At 36.0% G+C, this 14,458-nt stretch overlaps 1 protein-coding gene across 4 annotated transcripts in view; it reads right to left on the bottom strand.

Moving 5' to 3' along the window:
- LOC121315703 (methylglutaconyl-CoA hydratase, mitochondrial-like) overlaps positions 1-14,458 on the bottom strand; it is a 93,774-nt gene that overhangs the window by 56,287 nt on the left and 23,029 nt on the right. For all 4 annotated transcript variants that reach the window (XM_041250063.1, XM_041250055.1, XM_041250046.1 and 1 more), the window contains exon 4: positions 7,627-7,713. In XM_041250063.1, coding sequence (XP_041105997.1) covers positions 7,627-7,713 — 87 coding nt within the window. The remainder of the gene's footprint in view (positions 1-7,626; positions 7,714-14,458) is intronic.

Here is a 14,458-nt window from a genome sequence, read left to right as displayed (position 1 = left end):
ACATCAATATTGCCAATCTTTTTTTATTTCCGTGTTCAAAATTAAACCGTATATATTTTTCCTCAATAATAAGAACGAGACATTTTGATTGTATATGGTTGTTTCTGAGTGGGCTACAGGACTGCCCCTCTAAAAATAATAAATAAAAACAGGAGTAGAAGGTCACAGCACTCAGAAAGGCACTGTTGCATCAGAAGTTGGGGTCATCATATCATTCTGTGCATGAAAATAACAGAACTGGAATATACAGGGCGGAGTCTTAAAACATTCTCTGTGTCTTCTTGGCTTCTGGTCTCCAATTCCCCCACTGACAAAGAATGCTTTTAAAAAGAGTCGTAAACTAAATACTGGACACATGGCTTATCTTCACGGTCACTGAATGATCCATTCGACACCACAAGCCAAACAATTCTAGGTGTCTTCAAGCTAGACGGGAACCAGTCTTTGTCTAAAATCCAGCCGACAAGAGGCCACGTCGGTACGGGAACAACCAATGAAAGACACTTCAAGTGGACTCAGGCACTGCCCAAAATAACCGGACTAGCCAATCACAAGGTTGATGAGAGAATCACAAAACCCGCTGACTTTCGAAATGTGAGCTGCGAGCTTCTGCTGTGTTCTGCTGTCTTCCAGTCGTGCTGCCAAGACATGTGTGCTGACCGCAAAGGAAGTGTGCACAAGTAGTGTCCTCCTGCTAGAGTTGTTCGGAGGGACGAAATGGATGCTACAATTAATTATTCACTTGAATCCCAGCACGTGAATTAATTATGTGCAACCTCGTGCTCAAATATTAACTACTTTAAATGTACGTGAAGTGATGTACAATCCCGTGCCTAAATACAAATATACATTTTAAACACTTGTGTTACACAGACCCGTTTATATCCTGTGTACCAATGACTATACACCAACATTTAACAAACCACACTCAACATAACAGCCGACTGTTATTGAGAAAAATAATACATTTCAGTATTTAGAATTTAATTTTCTCTATATATTTTTTAATTACACCAGACAAAGGAAAGTAGATTTAGTTACAAATCCACTTTCTCTGATTAATTGTACTGGAGATTAGCGACCTTTAAAGCAGAGTAGTTTTGGCAAATTTACCAAATTGAAATAAATCGAGACACTATGTGTCCTCTTATTTTAGTTTACTCATAGTTATCTGTGTAAACATGCTATTTAAAAATATTTGCATTGCATAATTTATACAAATTACTTAAAGAATAAGTGCAACATGCACAATTACTGCTGGAGATTCGGTCTTATCAGAGTGAGCCAAGAATAACTCCCACTAAAACTCTTAATATATACATATACTGCACAAGTTGCAGGAAGGCAGTGTTTAAGATAAGAACCTATGCAATAGTTAGCGTGCCCACAGACAGCCAAGTAAGATCGATTTATGCCTGTGCCTAAATTACTTTGAGGACCACTGCTCTAGATGAATGCAAGAAAACCTTTAGAACTACATCTAATAGCTCTAGGAAAAAAAAAAAAAAAGATTTAGTATGAGGGCACAAGTTTCTGTTTTTCTAACTGTAAACACAAACAATTAAACTGTAATATATACTGAATTTATTAAGCGAAGTAGCACTGAAATCCCAAATTAAATAATATCAGAAGCGCATTATATTAAGTCCTATTACAGTAGATTCTTCTTAATTTCATAGTCCAGGTGCCTCATGTAACAGTTTTATTTATGCAATCACCAACATGCAATTATCAGTAACATACAGTTCAATACATGTAATTGTTTACCTGATAGATGCATACAATTGTGAAGTATATTTCTTTTGAAAATGTACGTTCCTTATTCTGGTTAAACTGTTCACAGGAATCTACTGCATGCGCATTTTGACATACTTTTTATAGTAACCTTCGTGCAATGACACTGTAGAAATTTTGGAATTGATTATGTTCATAATATAACCTTGTTGGTACCGATATCACCTTTTGTATTATTGGAAAACATAATAATCTGTAATTAGTAATGCAGTTTTCCAAAACGGAGTAATTTGTCAGAAATTTTTATATTTTATATATATATATATATATATATATATATATATATATATATATATATAATATATATATATATTCACTGACTGGCACAACACTTAAAACTAAATTAATTTCCTCTGCAACAAGAATTAGGCCCCCACCTGTGCCTCTCACTCACATTCTATGCAGCACAGACTCTGTGTGCCTAGCAGCCCTAATACCTGCTGCACATGACGTGGTCTTATAATCAAAGTCAAAGTAAACCGAACGTCTGGAGAAACTCGATAGAACTCAGTGGTCGCAGCTGCCAACTTGTATAATGTCACAGTGTAGCCGCCATCTTAATGAAGGAAGGACTTGCACATTATTAATACATCTTAGGGAACAAAATGCTTTCAGACAGAAAAAAAAACCTTTAGATTGCCCTGAACCAAAACATAAAACCTCTAGATCTGGAGGGAAATCCTCTGATCTGGCAACACTGGACTTGGGGTGGGACCAGGGGAATAAATGTTAGAAAGATGCACAAGGTATCCTGCATTGTGCAAAAAAGTTGCAAGTAATAAAGTGTAAGTATTAAATAAAAGCAACATTTTATAAGTTAGATTCAACTTGTTTGTGTGTGTTTTGTGCGAGAAGGAGGGAGCAAGCAGATTTTTCTAGCATTTTGTCCCTTGGACAAGAAATGTTTTTCAAAAATTCTACACCCCTGTATAACTGACAGAACTTCATAGCAAAGCTGAAGAAGCATAACATAAAAAGAAAAACTACTTAAATTATTCAGCATTAGAAAATATACAACTGAAAACTTAAACAAATCCACCCAAACAGAAAGAAATACAGGCAAAACAGGCAAGAGTCAGTCCTATAAAAATGGCAATGTTTCAGAAAGAAGTGCTACGCACCAAAAAATACATTTAAAAACAATCACCCTGGGCTTGAAAAAAACAAACAGGAAATCTAATCAGTATCAGAAAGGCGCATGCCACTAATGCTGACACTTCCTCTTTCAGTAGGTCTTGGGGACTTTCCTCTTTAAAAATGCAGCCCAAATGGGCTCCCCTCTGGCAGTATAATATACAACAATGCAATAAGCATGCTACCTTTGCAACACAGTTTTACAAAAGTGTACTTGAGGGTACTTGTACAGTTTCGATGGATTTAATATGCTTTGATGTAAAACACTGCCATCAGCTACAGATAATTTTTCTTCTACTTTTATTTTTAACACCATCTGTATTACACTTTACCATTCGTTAACACCAGCTGTCTGTATTTAATATAAAACTAATTAGTTACATGTGGAGTAAAATATACAGCAAGTTTACAATCTGCACTCGCAAGTTTGTCAGGAAACCACGACCCTTTTTATTAAATTGAAATCTATTCAAGCATTAAAATAAGTCTCAATTGAGTCAATTAACATGCCTGTTTTTGTACTGTATCACAGCTATATTGTAACTTGACCCTTTCTGTCGACAGAACCTCTGTACATGTCTGATCCTTTTTGATCTTTTTATGCTAAATGTTTGGTCATTTGCAATGTATTACAATATTTTGAAATCAGGCAAGCAGAACATAACGATTCCTAATTGAGATTTTAGATTCCAATTTTTGGTGTTTACTCTTTGTGATTTAATTCAAAAGCCATCAAAATTAAAAGGTACAACCTATAATTAGCAGCTTCAGTGTGTGCCTTCATAAAAGTGATTAAAACTTAAGCTTTTTCAAATTGACCAAACTTTACACAAGATGTTTCCCATACAATCAAAAAAAGATTTCATTTTACCCAAGCAGCAACCCATCTGATTTAATCAGCTAATTTCCCTGCTTGTTAATCTACCTGAGCATATTTACGACATTATTTATTTTTAATTGGCCTTGTAACACTTAAATCAGAAGCCAATGGGAATTTAAAAGCTGCGTAGATTTTTTGGACTTGTTTGAGAATTCTGAATAAACCATTGTGGCTACAAAGATGGTATGGCACTGTATTGGAGGGATTCAAGCCAACCTATATCATCACAGCTTCTTTTCCTCACAATGTATTTAATTGTATTTGTTCCAATTTAAATGTGAGGCCTTTCAAGCAATGCTGCCTCTCCAAAACCCAGTATTTCTGATGGGAAGCCATCTAAAGTGCAGCTGATAGAAGAAGAATGACTTTGAACACCAAATAAAAATGACACAGAATAAGAACACATTGTTGGGAATGCAGGCAATTTAAGTAACGTTCTTGGTGTTACATACTTTGTGAGTTTTGAGAATTCCGCTCTGTTACTGAATTCTATCACTTCTGCATCAAACTGAAGTGTGTTTTTGTTAGAACCTGAAGGCTGATGCCTGATGACAAAGAAACGATATGTTCACCTAACTTTAGCACGGATTCCACCTTGTCACATGACATCAGCTTTAAACTAAGTTACTAGAATTCAAATGATTTTTTAATTTTAAATTGCGTTTCACATTTTTCATCTTTTTAATATTTTTTAAACATAGAAAACATAAAAAAATAGAAAACGAGTTGCCTGCATTTTTGAAGAGTTTTATGAGGTTTTTAAATGACATGTAATTTTAAATGCAATGTGATGACATCACAAATCTAGAAAAAGAAGATTCTATTCTTGGTTCCAGAAGTAGTTGTAAACAGTAGTTGTAAAGATCAGTAGTATATAAATGAAAACTTGTGTAAATCACATGCCTGGTAGGGTTACCAGCTGGCCTCATAATTGATTTAAGTTCTAAATTATTTAATTTAACCAATTAAAATGTCCTTCCAGGCAGTAAACTACTCAAATTTTCACAATTCCCTTGAACTTCCTGAACATCCCGATTGCGTGATTTAAAAGTTGCATGGAAGTGAATTTTCTTTCCGCTAACATTTCTACTGCCATAGAGCAAATGGGGTTTAATCTTGCCAAATAATACTATCCCACAATTCACTGCAGAAATCTTGATCACAATGGGAGACGCATTTCTATGGAAAAGACAAAGCGAAAATCTGGAGGTAGAATTAAAACTGTTTTTATCAAACGATTAAAAGAAAGGTAAATCACAGAAGTGGTTTTAGTTTGCTTTATCGCAACAGGTTCTATATTAAATCCCACTATCAGGTTGTTACTGGTTGGTACTCAATCGCTGTGTAGACAAGGGAAAGCTTTGGTTTGTGTTGGGTAATTAACATATTATTAAAAAGATTTTTATCAATTTTAATTAATATCTCACCACTTTTAACAGGTTCAAATGAATTACTCGGAAACCTGCACAGCCGTTCTATTTAGCAAAAGACTACCCAACGCAAGGGCATCATTTTATTTGAATGTTTTTTCTCAGAAAACGGTTATCTGTTACAGCAATCATGTATGGTATTAAAAAAGGGATGCATAAAACAAGCAAAAAGACGATGCAAGCTCAATCTGCCTCTGTTGGCCAGGTTAATCCAAGGTCACATTTCATGAACCAATCTTATCTAACTTCCATGTAGAAAGCGGAGTTTAGTAAACAGGAAACAGGGTTATAACCCTGGATCACAGGATATTAAAACATTGTCACCCACTACACAACAGTCACGTCCATGCAATCCTTTATTTTCAGTCACAAAAAGGAATCAAGACTGTTGAACATTTTTATCTACAAATACCCCTAATACAGATAGATATACTTTCTACATGCAGACAAAAAAAACCCGAAAAAAAATGGTATTTAATTACACTGAGCATTAGCACATTTTAAAAGGGGTTACATATAATGAAATAATTCCATAAAGCTTTTCCATATATCTCACATGTACAGTTATGAAAGCAGGAAACATTATTTTAAATAATATTACATGGCACCATACTGGGTTAAAGAATTGTCTCACTTTGCCTGTCTTCTCTGTTAAACTTGCAAAGCGAATGGAACTGCAAGGAATTATTATTTAATAAAATATAATCCCTTTCATTTATTCCAGAATGCACACCAAATGTCTACTGCAACATAAGGAATGCACAAATAAATTCATTTGAAAAGCAGAGACGGCTACATTTAGAACCGATTATTTGCAAAGCTGTTCTCATCAACTCTAAATAGCTAGGTTAAAAGAAGCATGTTCATGTTGAAACTTATATCTTAATAAACTTCTACCTACTTCACAAACAATGTTCTGCCCGCAGTCCAACACTGTTATTTAGTGATAAAGGGTCATATTTTGCACTGTGCTTTAATGACAAGGGATTTCTTTTGGAAAGGTTGAATAGTGAAATTATAAACAATTTTTCATTAAGACTGTGGTGGCATGACCAGCAACAGATAAATCGATTTCTTGGTCCACATTTTACCCCAAGAATGGGTTTCTGCAACCATGACTGCCAAGACAGCTTTTACAAACCCCCAGTCATTCTGCATCGGTAGTAAATGGATAGAATTTGGGGTACCACTGCACTTGTGGAATATCTTGCTAAAATATTTTAACACCACCAACACTATCTTTATGAGATCTTGGGTTTATATGTGGTTTCAGCAAATGGGGCCTTCATATGTTTGCTCATAATTATGGAACAGGTGTTAAACAGAAAAGGACACCTTGCACAAGTACAGAAAACAGGTGACTGTAGCAATCAAACTGTGAACAAAGAGACCAAAATAAAAGTAGAGAAAGGCATTCTGTGAAATAGAGAGAAGGCAGGCATATGAACTTCTTGTGCAGCACAGTAAAGAGGAGATGAGGATACGACTATCAGGCTACTATGCTGTTACTGATTTTCGGGGGCTGGTTAAGGACAACAGGACAGCCACTGCAGAAATTGGCATAAAAAGTTTAGATGGTGAGAAATGATGCACTCAGACTGACTGGCGGTAAAACAACGGTGAACTGCTATCCGACAAGGTGCACCAAGTACTTTGCAAAAAGATACAGTTCAAACTCTACTCTGCAATTGCTCTGCTTAGCAAAACAATTCAAATACTCATCAACTGAAGTACAAATGAAATGGAATTTAAAAAATAATCTGACTTATAGAAGTTTGTTTTTAAGAGTGGGAGATTAATGTCCAACATCTTTTACCTACTGGAGTAAGCGTCAGATTATATTAGATAAACATATTTAATGGAATGCTTTGCCTGCTCATGAGACAGGAAACACTCACTTCACATTCATAGCTCACACAATACAAATACACTGCAATATCTGATCACAGAGTTCTGTTTAGACTGCCTCCCTAATCGTTAATAGAACGTTAATATGTGTTTCTATATTAAGCAGCACTGCAAAGGTGACTCTTCATTATAACATTGATAACATCTGCAGCAACTTAGCCATATTTATGAGAATGATTTTAGACTTAAAAAGGTAAGCTTTGAAAAACTAAATAGTTTAATAAGATTATTTTTTAAAAAATTGGTGGCTAAAAGAATTCCAGGTATTTACACTTGATATGAATTATTGTCAATTCGTAGGTCTCACACTTTCCTATGTGAAAGACTTACGGATTATGGTAAAACAATTATTTAATATTATTTTTTGTGATTTAAACATCTTGATCTATGAAAACTTCAGTTATATACCTTTTGACTTTAGATTTTCCCAAACCTGTTCTTAATAACAATAAAACACAATGTAATAAAAGGCTTACTGACCTAGATCATTCATGAGAGCTCTGGCTTTAGACACAAATGGCCCAACCTCACTTGGGTGCATTTTTGCTCTCTCCTTCAGATCAGCACCTGCAAAAAAAAAAAAAAAAAAAAAAAAAACTATTTTACAACAGATTCACACTATTGTAACAAATACAAAATAAAAGGCAACAATTATATATAATTACATTTGAGACTTTCAACACAAGTAATGCAACTTAAATGAGAATAGAATGTTTATCACTCAAAAAAAAAAAAAAAAGTCACATAAAAACATAAGAAAGTTTACAAACGAGAGGAGGCCATTCGGCCCATCTTGCTAGTTTGGTTGTTAGTAGCTTACTGATCCCAGAATCTCATCAAGCAGCTTCTTGAAGGATCCCAGGGTGTCAGCTTCAACAACATTACTGGGGAGTTGATTCCATACCCTCACAATTCTCTGTGTAAAAAACATGACCAAACTATGACAGCAGTTCACATGTCAGTGTGAAAAGTACACTTATTGTTGCCTGTGGTTTTAAAACATTGAAAAAAATGAAGCTGGACGCAAACAATTTCTGAAATATTATCAGCTAAAACCATGGAGGCGGCGAAGATTCCCAAATGTGATTTTTTTATGAAAATAAAAACAGGAACATTTACAGTACATTAGCAGATTGATTTTCACACAAACCAATCTGATACCTATTTATTGATAATGCATATATTATTGTATTTTTGTGTGAAATCATTTGTAATAAATATTATGTGAATATTAGAACATAATACCCTAATTTTAACACGTAACTATTTGCTAAATAGGTTTCCAACAATTCATAAATCATTCCAAATTCCCAACACCCAACCCCACCTCAAATACTACAATCAAAGTAGATTCCTCTTCATCTTTCACCGCAATGAATGAAGATCAGAGGACTATTTCATGAGGAAAAAGAATGAGCTTTAATTATGAGAACTCAATACACTTATGTGCACAAACATTTTGAATTATATTGTTATCCAGAACTTCAAAACACTCAATCAAAATGATCAGGTAACACTTATAAGGTACATCGAGTAGACAAATGCCTGCTTGACTCTGTTTCTTATAAATTCTACCATATGCTGTGAACAGAAATAATCCAGCCATCAATAACTTGCTTTGTTGAACATTCATTTTTTGCAGGTGTTGGTACAGTCAAGCCTTCTATAATTGTGTTAACAAATGTCTTGGTTGAAAAGGTAATTTCAACCTAATAAAGTAGTGATAGACTGCACTGAGACGTAGGTGTAAACTAGCCTGACCGGACTGTTACGCTGCACTTGCTGAATTCCAAAGGCTGCAAGGAGTGGTACAATCTGACTCAAGCAATCTTTAAAATGCTTTTGTGGATTGGCCTATGTAAATGGCCATTTGTCAAAAACGCATACTACAGTATATTCATTAGTTATACTGTACCTGCTTAAACCAACAATTTGCTGTACTGCTTTTTATTCAAATCCAGTAAAAAAAAAAAAAGCAACGCCATCCACAGCAATGTTAGAACAGTGCAAGCCACCACTGTGGGATACAGAAAGGAAATGATGGCACAGTGTCACACTTCTCAGTAGCCCATTCTAAAGTAGATCAAATTTCTGTGTAAAATGTTACACTTGAATCATATTTCCAAGACTCTTTTCTAAAATGAGTCATTGGGTAAATGATATCCTAGACTTAGACAAAACAAAAATATCAGTATTGCCAGGTATTCTTCACCCAGCTAGATTTGACCTAAATACAGCAGTACAGATACCAGCTAAATGATGAGTTACATGACTGCATGTCACAAAGAAGGCCTGAGTGGATGACGTCAGACCAGAGCCAGGAAATAAGCAACAGAGAGAGATGGATTTTGGTGGAGCTGAGCGCTTGCTTGCGCTAAGTATTTAATAAATAAACAGACAGACAGAAAATAAACAGTTGTAACAACACAAAAACAGGACACGGCACATTTGCCAAAATAAATAAACAAACAAAACGGACCAAACAAAACACGGTGAGCAGATATTTTCCGACTACTACGACTACTATTATTATTATTCGTATTACCTCCGTCTCCAATCCTGTTCTCCACTCACCGAACACACAACCCCGAGTGGGTGAAAACATGCTGCTTTCATGCAGCTGTACCGAGACTCGACTGCTAATCAATCATTCAGTTGCAGTCGCGGTACAACTGCACGTGAATTAATAAAGTGCAATTCCCCGTGCTCACATATTATTACTTTTTACTTGCACGTGAAGTGCTGTGCAATCCTCGTGCCTAAATACAAATATACATTTTAAACACTCGTGTTACACAGACCCGTTTATAGCCCATGTACCGATGACTATACACCAACATTAAAACGCAACACATAACACAAAATATACACAGGGGCGGGCACTTTGCCACACTGCACTACGGTACTGTGTATTAATAGTCAGTCTAAAATACATTTTATTTTCGCAAAACAAACAAAAAAAAAATCATCATGAGTCCCTCTTTTAAACAAATCCAGTCATGATGATTAATTAAGCACTTCAAGGGAATTTCTTGTAGAAAGTCTACACCCCCTTGAACTTTTTTCACATTCTGTTGCATCAGATTTTTTTCGACTTATCTACACACCATACTCCAAACTGTTAAGGGGAAAAAAGTTTTTTATTGAGAAAAAAATTATATATTAAAAATACAAAACTGAAAAATCATAATTGAACAAGTCTCCAGCCCAAGTTAATACTTGGTGGAAGCACCTTTGGCAGCAATTACAGCTGGGAGTTTGTTGGGATAGGTCTCGACCAAGTTTTGCACACCTAGATTTGGCAATATTTGACCATTCTTCTTTACAAAACTGTTCAAGCTCTGTCAAGTTCCTTGGGGAGCACTGATGGACAGCAATCTTCAAGTCATGCCACAAATTTTCGATTGGATTTAGGTCGGGGCTCTGACTGGGCCACTCAAGGACATTTACCTTTTTGTTCCTTAGCCACTCCAGCTTTGGCTGTGTGCTTTGGGTTGTTGTCGTGCTGAAAGGTGAACTTCCATCCCAGTTTCAGCGTTCTTGCAGAAGGCAGCAGGTTTTCCTCAAGGACTTCTCTGCACTTTGCTCCATTCATTTTCCCTTCTGTCCTGACAAGTGCCCCAGTCTCTGTGCCAAAGAAAAACAACCTCATAACATGATGCTGCCACCACCATGCTTCACAGTAGGGATGGTGTTCTTTGAGTGATGCGCTGTGTTGGGTTTGCACCAAGCATAACACTTTGCATTTAGGCCAAAAGGTTCAATTTTAGTTTCGTCAGACCACAAAACTTTTTGCCACATGGCTACAGAATCTTCTGTGTGTTTATTTTTATATACTTCAAACGGGATTCAAGGTGTGCTTTCTTGAGTAATGGCTTCTTTCTTGCCTCCCTACCATACAGGCTAGATTTGTGCTTGGGATATTGTCACATGCACACTTTGACCAGTCTCTTGCAAAGTTGCCATTGGCCTCCTGGTAGCTCCGATCAGTCTCCTTCTTGCTCGGTCTTCCAGTTTGGAGGGACGGCCTGACCTAGGCAGAGTCTTGGTGGTGCCATACACCTTCCACTTCTTAATAATCGTCTTCACCGTGCTCCAAGGGATATTCAAGGCCTTTGAGTTTTTTTTTTTAATACCCATCCCCTGATCTATGCCTTTTAACAACTTTGTCCCAGAGTTCTTTTGAAAGCACCTTGGTGCTCATGGTTGAGTCTTTGCTTTGAAATGCACTACCCAGCAGAAGGAACCTACAGGAACTGCTAAATTTATCCTGAAATCATGTGAATCACTACAATTTAACACAGGTGGAGGCCACTTAACTTGGTGTGTGATTTTTAAGGCGAATGGTTACACCTGAGCTAATTTAAGATTGCTACTACAAGGGGGTTGGACACTTATCCAACCAAGCTATTTCAGTTTTTATTTTTAATTAACTTTCTACAAATTTCTAGAATATTTTTTTCACTTGGAAGTTGTGGGGTAGGATGTATAGGCAAATGAAAAAAATAACTATGTTAATGCATTTTAATTCCAGGCTATAAGGCAACATAGGGTGGAAATTTTGAAAGGGGGTGTAGACTTTCTGTGTGTGTGTATATATATATATATATATATTATATATATATATATATATATATATATAACACACACACACACACACACACACACACACACACACACACAGTGCCTTGCAACAAGTATTCAGACCCCTGACCAATTCTCTCATATTACCGAATTACAAATGGTACATTGAAATTTCGTTCTGTTCGATATTTTATTTTTAAACACTGAAACTCAGAATCAATTATTGTAAGGTGACACTGGTTTTATGTTAGGAAATATTTTAAAGAAAAATAAAAAACTGAAATATCTTGCTTGCATAATTATTCAACCCCTGTGCTGTGGAAGCTCCCAGTTTGCACCGATGAAAGAAATTGCCCTAACGAGGACACAATTAATTTACCATTGGCCTCCACCTGTGAACCATTAAAGTTGCTGTCACATTTTCTGGATAAAAACCCCACTGTTGAAGGATCATTGGTAAGGCTGTGAATCTGAAGGAAAATGAAGACCAAAGAGCATTCTACAGAAGTTAGAGATAAAGTAATACAAATGCATAGATTAGGGAAAGGGTACAAAATAATATCCAAGTGTTTGGATATCCTAGTGAGCACAGTTGGATCAATAATCAGGAAGTGGAAGCTGCATCACACCACCCAGGCACTACCAAGAAAAGGCTGTCCCACAAAATTCAGCGCTTAAAACAAGAAGGAGACTTGTGAGAGAAGCCACAGAGAGGCCGTTACTCAAAAAGTACCATCTGAAAGCACGTCTGGAGTTTGCCAGAAAACATGACAGTGACCCAGCTGTGATGTGGGAAAAGGTTTTGTGGTCAGATGAGACCAAGATAGAGCTTTTTGGTCGAAACTCAAAGCGCTATGTGTGGCGCAAACCTAACACTGCCCATGCGTCAGGACACTCCATCCCTGCAGTGAAGTATGGTGGTGGCAGCATCATGCTGTGGGGATGCTTCTCATCAGCAGGGACTGGGCATCTTGTTACAACTGAAGGAAGAATGGATGGAGCAAAATACAGGAAAATACTGCAAGAGAATCTGCTTCAGTCCGCTAAAAAACTGAAGCTTGGGAGGAAATTCACCTTTCAGCAGGACAATGATCCCAAGCACAAGGCCAAAGCAACATTGGAGTGGCTCAAGAACAAAAAGGTGAATGTCCTACAGTGGCCCAGTCAAAGTCCTGATCTCAATCCCATTGACAATCTGTGATTCTATTTGAAAATTGCAGTACACAAGCGTCGTCCAACCAACCTGAACAACCTGGAGCAAATCTGCCAAGAAGAATGGGCCAAAATCACTCCGACAAAGCTGGTACATACTTACCCAAAAGATTTAATGCTGTTATTGCAGCGAAAGGTGGCTCTACCAAATATTAATGTGTGGGGGTTGAATACTTATGCAAGCAAGATATTTCAGTTTTTTTTATATATATATATATATATATATATATATATATATTATATATATATTATATATATATATATGATATATTATATATTATTACACACATATATACATACACACGCCCAGGATTGTTTTGGATTTTTCACTTAAAAAATAATAGCCGTGTGTCATAAAAGCAGTGGTCTATCTAACCATTCAGCAGTGTAACAGTACTGCAGTTAAAAAAAAAATACTTGATAAATCTGTCCATTCTATTTTTCAGACACAAGCATAATACAAGGTACAGTAGTACTTTGTTACACATTGTTATAGAGCAATAACACAGGGGTGGGTGAGAAACAGTACAATAAAGAAATGTTAATCAAAACATACAAGCAGAATACACTCTAGAAAACAAAACAGTATGGGATCACAACATAACAAGCAAGGCCAAGGCTGTTTCTCACATTTAAATAATCTGTTTCGCAGCTTCTGCTTTATGCAAAACATCTATATCACATAATCTTTAATATTAGCTGTTCCTACTTCCTTATTAATTTGCATTGCATTATAACTCATCAAAAATAACAGAACAGGCTATAATTGGTATGAGCAAGTACTGGGTAATTTGAAATACAGTAATATGCACCAAAGTCTGCAGCTGTGCTACACTTTCCAGGAAACACTGATCTAGCTAAAGCGACAGAAATACATTTTAAGAAAATCTATCGAACAAGATGTCTCACTTCAGGGCACACAGCTGTTTCTACTGTAGGGACTTTCTAACTTATTAAGCTTAATGATCAATTACATGAACTGTATTGAAACAACATGTTAATAAACCCTGGAATTGTAATTAATTCATTAGAATGTAGAAGACAAAGTTTCAACTAGTTAGAACAAACTCACATCCTATTAAAAAAAAGTTGTTTTCCAGAATTTTAAATAACAGAGCATCAAAAACATACTTGTAGCATGGCTTAATAATACAAGGTAAAAATAAATGTAAAAACTTCAACAGCTCTCTGTTGAATTGGCAGGTTAAGGATTTCGGAAGTTTAGTTTAGTTCAATTTTAATAATACTGTCAACTGTACTCATTCTGTCCAGGGTACAATGTGTACTTTAAGCAACTCAATCAAGTCCCAGAAAAAAAAAAGAAGGTACCAATTCAATGACAGCGTCAGAATCTAAAGACAAGTGAAGAAATAAAACATTAATCGATATTTTCAGCCCATTTGCAGTAGGCTTACAACATAATCTATCTTGTGATATGTTGGAGAAAGGTGCTACAAAAACACAGTTCAAAAAGCAAGACAAGCAAAGCTGCAAGTCTCTTACAGATTAGGCATTT

Source organism: Polyodon spathula, chromosome 1 (assembly GCF_017654505.1).
Source record: "Polyodon spathula isolate WHYD16114869_AA chromosome 1, ASM1765450v1, whole genome shotgun sequence".
Taxonomy (NCBI): domain Eukaryota; kingdom Metazoa; phylum Chordata; class Actinopteri; order Acipenseriformes; family Polyodontidae; genus Polyodon; species Polyodon spathula.
The sequence above is the reverse complement of the archived record's forward strand: the minus strand, read 5'-3'. Positions and strand labels throughout refer to the sequence as shown.